This window comes from Penaeus monodon, unplaced genomic scaffold (genome assembly GCF_015228065.2).
Source record: "Penaeus monodon isolate SGIC_2016 unplaced genomic scaffold, NSTDA_Pmon_1 PmonScaffold_367, whole genome shotgun sequence".
In the NCBI taxonomy this organism is placed as follows: Eukaryota; Metazoa; Arthropoda; class Malacostraca; order Decapoda; family Penaeidae; genus Penaeus; species Penaeus monodon.
Genome location: NW_023658417.1, coordinates 76617 through 85097, shown reverse-complemented (window position 1 = coordinate 85097; position 8481 = coordinate 76617). Strand labels below are relative to the sequence as shown.

Sequence of the window (8481 nt, the reverse complement as noted above, 5' to 3'; positions counted from 1 at the left end):
GACTCGCTTTACACGCACAGAACGCTGTCTTAATACGTTCTCGGACGTAGCAAGCAAGACCGTTTGGCATGTAAAACAGAACCTTGTCTTAAGGCGCTCTCGGACCTAGCAGGCAGGACCGTTGGGCGTGTAAAGCGAGACGAAGGATGTCCGTGCACATTCCAATGATCCGCAATAGGCCGTATTGACGTGTCATATGTAGTCATCTAACACGCGGATGGAAGACATTGACAGGTCGTACGACGCTCTCGGACGTTGCAAACAAGACCGTTGAGCGTGTAAAGCGAGACGAAGGATGCGCGTTGTATAAGCAATGGGTTCTGTCATAGCTTGATCGTTATAAGCAGGCAATAAACTCTCGTGTTGGTTTGCGTCTGATACAATGAGTGAATGCACGTTGTGTGTGTGTGTGTGTGTGTGTGTGTGTGTGTGTGTGTTGTGTGTGTGTTGTGTGTGTTGTGTGTGTGCAATAAGATCTCTCATGCAATGAACTCTCTTCTCTTTCTCTCTATATATAATGCAGCTTCGCCAACGATCTCTCTCATTGACGCTGTACTACGACGCTCTCGAGCGTAGCAAGTAAGACTGTTGGGCGTGTAAAGCGAGACAAAGGATGTGTATGTGTGCATGCACGTTTTAAGTGTGTGCAATGATCTCTCTCATTGATAGATCGTATGAAACGATGTGTACTCAATGAGCGTCCATCGACTCGCTTTACACGCACAGAACGCTGTTTCAAAAAGCTCTCGGACGTAGCAAGCAGGACCGTTGGGCATGTAAATCGAGACTAAGGATGTCCGTGCACATTCCAATGACCTGCGATAGTTCGTCAAAACATCTACAGTACGTACACCGACTATTTTCCAGGTGTAGCTTTTATCTCGTGTGTTATTGTGTGTGTACTGGTATTTTTATTTCTATTCCGCATAGGGGTTTTATTCTTCTATCATACAAGGGTGTTGAATAAGCAAATAGAGAAACAAACAGATTAATCATATTATTTAATAAGAGATAAATTATGAAGAGAGCCGACCCTGGCGCCGTATTGTTATTGGGGTTTCAGCCCAGAGACACTTCATGACGACGCTGCAACTCTAATGGCGCTAGGTCCAGGACACTTTATCTTCACAAGACTTCATTACCAGGACTCGTGGTGGTCCTTCGTCTCCCTAGTCTTAATGAACTCCTCCACGCTCTGGGAGAGCATCTTCGGTAGAACGCGGGCCGCCAACTCCCGCAGCTTGTGCCTTTCGTCATACACCTTCATGTGGCACAGAAACTTGAGCATGGGTACGTTGTTCCACTCCCTCATCGGCAGGAGGTCGAAGGATGAAGGCTCCTCCACCTTGAGGCCGTCGGCAACCATCGATTTCCAGATGCCGTTGAGGTCGATGGTCGTCTTCAGAATCGACTTGAGGAAGATCTGGGCATCGCAGGTGATGTAGATCTCCCCTCCTCCATGGCAATCGAAGCCCGTGAAGTCGCAGCCGGCCATCATCTTGACATAGACGACCCTCCCCTTGTACACTGTCCTCACCGCCAGCTCAAAATCCCTGCCTGAAACCTCGTCGTCGTAGTAGAAGATGTGGTAGAGGCGCTGTATCATATTGGCCTGTATTTCGAAGTTCTCAAGGTCGTCGTCGCTCCAAGAGGCTCTCTCCCACGGCGACGTCCGCTTGTCGAAGAGATACTGGTATTGCAGAGCTTCCCCCACTAAGTTGACGATGTCCTTTTGATTCTTGACCGAGGCATCCAGGCTTATGAAGTTGTCGTTGTTCATTGTGACTTTTCGTTGCGAGGTGATAAGAACTATAGCCTCAGAGGTCGTCCAGCGTACAACGTATATTGAAAGCAGAGGTCTTCCGAACTCCTACCTCCTGTGAGAGTGGTTGACTGTGCGAGTGTTGGCTGTCTTTCACGCCCTTTTTATACGATACGAAAACAAAACGAAAACAGAACGTGTATAGCTATTGTTGACAAAGGCTAGCAATGTTACAGGTGTCGTACATGTTCATTATAGCAATGATATCTTCTCTCTCTCTCTCAATGAGCTCTCGTGTTGGCTATCGTATGAAGCAAGCAAATGAACTGTCGTGTTGAGTGCAGTGATCTCTCTCACTGTCAGGTCGTATGAAGCGTGCAATAAAATCTCGTGTTGGGTGTGTATGTGCGCATGAACGTTGTTTGTGTGTGTGTGTGTGTGTGTGTGTGTGTGTGTGTGTGTGTGTGTGTGTGTGTGTGTGTGTGTGTGTGTGTGTGTGTGTGTTTGTTTGTTTGTTTGTTTGTGTGTGTGCCATGAGCTCTTTCATTGACAGGTCGTATGAAGCATTCAATGAAGTTTGTCAGAATAATTATTATCACATTTCACTGACTGTATATATTTATTTATATTGTTGGGTGGGGAGGGTTGAACAAAAGAGATCTATTCAAAATAAATAACATATATTAATTAACACATAACACTTATACAAATAATATATACAGATTAATCAATTGCCTTTATTAAGGCGAATTTGTGATCTAACAGACTCTGCCATTTTCCTTTCAATACTTTTTGTATCATACCCATAATCATATATTTCTTTCAATATATCTTTCTTTTCCCTGACTTCTCGATATGTGGGCTTTAACCCACTTTGAATATGAAACTTAAAAGTATTTTTTATGAGAGCGAGATGTTCAGGTAAAAAAAATCTCCTAGGACCGACGTTTTTCCTCTTGTTGATGGTCTCAGGCAGTGATGGATTGTTACTACTAGATTCACCGCAATGGGTCAGAAATAGTTCTGGTGATTTAACATATATTTTTGTTTTACAGTGATGCCTATTATTTGGGTTAATAGTCATTTCATTTCCCTTGTCATTATTGTTCTCTTCTCTGTCTTCTTCCTTCTTTAATACTCTCTCCTCCGGCTCCATCTGTTGTAGTTTTTCATGTTTTTTTTCTATATTGTATTCTTCGTCATCCTCCAGTATAAGATGTTCCATTTCATGGTCATCTACCAAATCTTCAGCATTTTCTAAATGTCCCTCGGGTCTAATAACCATATGCGTTTGTTGTGTATCTTCATCTATAACATCCACTTGATTTTGTACGTGATCAATAGATCCAATATTACCAACTCTTTCTTCAGATGGATCACTTTCATCTGGTAAACCTATATTTAATGCCCTGAGTTGATCCTTTAACATATGTGCTAAATTATTTGCTGTTTTTAGAGCATCCCGATCATGTTGCATTGCTTTATAATCTCTTCTAGCTGTTTTAATACTATGTTTCAGGAGAGATGCAGTAGCTTCAATCATATTGTCATTTCCCTCTTTATGAATATGACTTGTTAAAAATTTCCTAATTGTAGTGATCCTCATATCTCTGAGTCCATATATGTTGAATAACACCCTCATAAACCTTTGTATATTTGACAGAGAAAATTTCTTACCACCCTTTGTGGAAAACACATAATCTGAAGTCCATGTTCTATTTCTAATAAAATTAAATATTATGGCATACTCCTCTTCATTGAGTCCTATCTGATAAGGTCCGTAATGTTCCGAAGTCTTGTGATTTCGCACCCTTATTATGAATCCTTCCTGATATTTCGTAGCACCTAGTACTTCATTTACACACATGTTCATCAACACCCCAGTTCTAACCCCGCTCTTAAGTATACAGGGCCAAGCGATGGTTGCATGAATAAGGTCGATGCTCTCATTTTCAATAGTTTCTGACGGCCTCTCCAACAAGCCATTTATTATGTATCTATGTTTAACTGAGTGAATGAGTGGCCCTATATCTCTTAGTGTCGGAAGGTACTCCTCTATTTTTCTATCAAAGTTTTCCCTCCCACCCTTCCTCCTACAAAGTTTTGTATACAGTTCGTGTTCTCTTCTTACCCTAGGAGAAATTACATAATCTGCCTCAGAACACGCCCAATCAACAAACCTCTTCACATGACCTAATATGACACTAATACTCAGATGCTTATATTTTTTTACCAATTCTTCATAGATGATTTTGTATGTCTTGTCGATGGAATTCGGTGTGACAAGACTCATAAAATTCAGTGAGTTTTGTTTTAAAATTTCCAGTACAGATCTGACATTTCTACGCATACCTGTCCCATCGACACTTGCCCCTGCTCTTGTTTCATATCTAATCCATTCAAATACTGATACTGGAACGTGGGCATTCATGTGACATCTCCTGCTTCTGATTTTACTAAGTCTCTCTTTACTTACAGGTCGAGAATATTCCGATTGATTTCCCAGCGCTACCCTATATTCTGGTGTGGAAGGGTCTAGTTTGTGCGTACGTGTAAGATGAAGTCTCATATGCCTAAGACCTCTTCCACATATTGAACATTCTTTATAGGAGATCCCTTTGAATTTATATTTTGCTTCGTTATACAGTGTTTCTAGCTCCTTGCCTTCTTTTTTATGTATTTGCTGGATATGACGCTTCAGTCTAATCGGTTGCTGTAAGTGAAAAAAAAATATATGTATATATAAATAGATAATCTCCGATAATAATGTGTGTATATATATATGTGTATATGTATCTATATACATTTTACCTAAATAGTAGATATAGATCTTCTGTGGATAATGAAATAACAAAATAAAATAAAATAAAACACAAATACAAATACAAATTAATAAACATATCTTACCTTTCCACAAATTGTACAGATCATTCTGTCTGGATCAAAGGCAGGTCCATCCAGGTGCTGTCTTAAGGATTCTGTATGTTTTTTCTGGTTCCTCAGATTATCTCTTCTTTCTGTTCCACGGGTAACGAACACAATATCCTGAATGAGAAACAATATGAAATGAAAACCATCAAATAATAAAATGGAAATAGGATAAAAGGTTCAAGTTGTCAATGTCCAAAATTCAAAATGGACGAAATGTCCATATAGTCCATACGTATAGCATAACCTAACCTAACCTAACCTAACCTAACCTAACCTAACCTAACCTAACCTAACCTAACCTAACCTAACCTAACCTAACCTAACCTAACCAACCTAACAACCTACCACCTATTTTTATAATTTGGTATGTTGATGTAGTTGTGTGTATGTATGTATTGTATGTAGGGTGTGTATACGTATTGTATATGTATAGTATGGGATGTATGTGTATATGTATAATGTGTGTATGTATGTATGTTTCGGCCGATGAAGGGGTATACATGCGTTTTGTGTTTTTTTACAGTATGGTTTTAGTGGTTTAGGTTTTACAAGTGGGGTTAAATGAATGGATGTTAAAGTATTGTGTAGGTGTGTGTGTATTGCATGTATGTGGGTGTATGTGTGTTACATTGTATGTATGTATGAATATATGTGTCTGTATATGTGTGGTGTAATATGTATGTGTATGTATATGTATATGCGTGTGTATGTGGTGGTGTATGTGTAATATTGTGTGTGAGTGTTATATACTGCATGTGGTATGTTATATGTGTATGTATTGTGTATATATGTATATTATGTATGTTATGTATTGTATATTGTATGTATGTTTGTATATGTATATGTGCGGTGTATGTAATGTTTATGTATATGTATATGTGTATGTGGGTGATAAATGCGTACATGTATGGGTGTATATGTTTTTTTATAGCACATTGTACTGTGGGTACATGTATGTATATGTGTGTATAGTGCCGGTGCATGCTTTTTGTTTGTTATTTATGTAATGTGGTAGGTGTAGAGATACATTGTATGTATGTATGTTTTTTATGTGAGGCAGGTATATGTTGTTTTGTGTATACATATGTTGTATATGTATGTATGCACGTGGTTGAGCACGTATGTATGTATATGTATGATGTGTTTGTTGTTAGGCTGTTTTTAGGTATGTATATGTATATGTAGGTGTTTCTGTATATAGTGTATGTTCTGTTTTTTCTAATGGGGGTAGATATGTTTTTTTATATAATGGTACGTATAGGGATGCATAGATACATGTGTTATGTGAGTAGGTATATGTGTATTTACAGTCATATTGTATGGGCTTAGTTCTGTGTATTCCTTTTTTTTTCATGGGGGTTGTTTTGGATATAGTTTTTTGTTCTGGCTGTGTTTGGAGATATAGTCTTTTATGTTACACTGTTTTTTTATTTGTATCCTTTGTCTGCGGTTTTATGTGCGAGTGGGTCCTGATTATATTGAGTGGTTGACAGTACTATGTAGCAATTGTAGATGAAGAAGTTTTAGCAGGTAGTTTGTATGGGATGCGAGTGTGTAACATCTATTACATATGACAGATATCTATAGTCTATAGTCCTACCTTCTTGTTTTTAGTAATCTGACAGTCAATAATATCCTATATTATATTTTTTATTTCTGCATAGGCCCGCCGCAAATGAGGAAAACCCACACCTTTAAAAAGGTTCCTTTACCCTTTTTACTGGTTCCCTTTTGGTTTCCTTCCCAGGAAGGTTACTTACGGGAAGACAAGGGAAGAGGTTCTTCTAGAAAAAGGAAGAAAACAACCCCACCCCCGTCATAGAACTCCGGGCCCCCTCTGATAATAAGGAAACACAACTCCCTTTCATGGGGAAGGAGATTAGCGACCCATAAGTGAACAGCAGTTGTGACAGGCAAGCATCAGCAACTAACCTATCCTCCGCTGACTCAAGTGTAAGCCCCCAAGGAAAGGGCTCCTGCAGTCTCCCCTGGTTCTCTTTCGCCTTCACCCCACAGAAAACGAAGACTCTATGTTTTATAAATATACATGTTGAAAATAAAAACAACATACATGAAGACAATGTTTTCAGTGAAGAATAAGCCCATGCCTAGTCCATCAGGAGTTTCCTTCCCCCCCCCCCCCTTTTTTAACCATGAGTCATGCCGAGGAGCAGCCTTCCTAGTCCATCCACCGGAGGACCATGATCCATGGTTCCACTACAGGAGAAGCATTCCATGTCCTTTATACTTAACTCAATAGAAAAAAAAATTTAAAGGTTATATTGTACGCCTGTTCAATAACGAGTCAGTAAACACCCAGTTCACCACCTGAAGAGGCCATGTAGGCCGAAAGCGCTCGTGTTTGGGTTTACTGTAGTATTAAGTGACATGTGTGTTTGTTTTGTCCTTGTTTGAACTTGTGATACATTGTTTTGTTCGTGTAGTAGTTGTGGGCTATATTTCAAGCTGACAGTGATATAGCCACAGAAACGGCTCCCTATATACCCGACACGAACACTTTTTTTTGTGGCAAAGGCATGGCAGAGCTACAGACAGATAAGTGATAGATTACCAGAATATAAGTATAGTGGTTCCCCTTTGTTCGGTTCCTCCCTGCACAATATGTTTTCTTGTTTAGTTATTTCTTGATAGCATTTAGAAATTGTCGATAGGAGAGTAACTTCTTTTTTTTTTGTGCTTTATACACGTCATAAGCAACCCCCCAGCGGCACACAATTTTATGAGAGAACCAACCGAATGCAAGTTCTCTAGTTTTAGTGTGGTATCTGTACAATAAATATATATATATCCATACAAATAGATATATATACTAAGGTGTATAAAGATTTGATCTCAAACATACAAGTTAGAGATGAATTATACTGAGAATTAGTTATTTTTCTGGAAACAAAGCCTACATGACGAGTTTTTTCAAGAGGCTTTTCAAAAAAAAAAAAAAAAAAAAAAAAAAAAAAAAAAAAAAAAAAAAAAAACAACAAAAAAAAAAAAAAAAAAAAAAAAAATTTGTGAACTATAAAAAAATTTTTGCAAGGAAACAGAGGCTGAAAGGCTCTTACATTTTACAAGTACAACATATAGCATTTGTTTAAGCTAATACCTTGACATTCTATTCCTTTCGCAGTTGATATACAGAGTGTAACCTAACCTTTTTTAAAAGTTGTTTAAACAAAAGTTAAAAATAAAAATTAAATTTTGCCTATATACCTGAAGACACATATTTGCTGCGCGAGAAATAACCTTTAGGAGAGGCTTTGGATTGTGCTATGTACACTACACACATAGTTTTGTAATTTCCGCTGTAGAGTTGTTCCCCCCCCTTGTTTTCAAATAACAGTTAATATTTTGATAAATTTATATATCCTCCAGTGTTAAATACATATAATTTATAAAGTTGTGAGTGTCTGTTAATAAACCCCGGAATATAACTTTATACGCCTGAGTATGTTCATGGTATATGTATATTTGATCAATTTACAATAATGCTTATTTTGAATCTTTATATGTAGACTTTTTATTTTGGTTATATACAAGTGATGTTTGTTTGATCATATCGAGTAGAACGGTTTTAGATCTTTCACAAGTAGAAGCTTTCCTTTAAAAATGGTTTTAACCAGGACACCAGTTGAGAGGGGAAGTTAAAGAAATTAGCAAGAGATGAGCAGAGAGTGGAAGAGCACTCCACAGATTAGTGGTCCTATTAGAAGTATGAGATAGAATGGGGCTACCCCTAAAAAGAAGAAGGGGAGCCAAAGGAAGGAGGAAATAGA

The 8481-nt window shown here is 38.3% G+C and overlaps 2 protein-coding genes across 2 annotated transcripts; both read right to left on the bottom strand.

Moving 5' to 3' along the window:
- Nucleotides 1-979: 979 nt before the first annotated feature.
- Nucleotides 980-1786, bottom strand: LOC119570728. Its single transcript, XM_037918359.1, has one exon. The coding sequence runs from the start codon at nt 1778-1780 to the stop codon at nt 1139-1141; it is 642 nt and encodes a 213-aa protein (XP_037774287.1). The 5' UTR covers nt 1781-1786; the 3' UTR covers nt 980-1138.
- A 595-nt stretch (nt 1787-2381) lies between these two features.
- LOC119570727 lies at nt 2382-5015 on the bottom strand. Its single transcript, XM_037918358.1, has 2 exons — nt 4670-5015; nt 2382-4475 (listed from the first exon to the last, which is right to left on the bottom strand). The coding sequence occupies exons 1-2, from the start codon at nt 4691-4693 to the stop codon at nt 2490-2492; spliced, it is 2010 nt and encodes a 669-aa protein (XP_037774286.1). The 5' UTR covers nt 4694-5015; the 3' UTR covers nt 2382-2489.
- Between the last annotated feature and the right edge of the window lie 3466 nt (nt 5016-8481).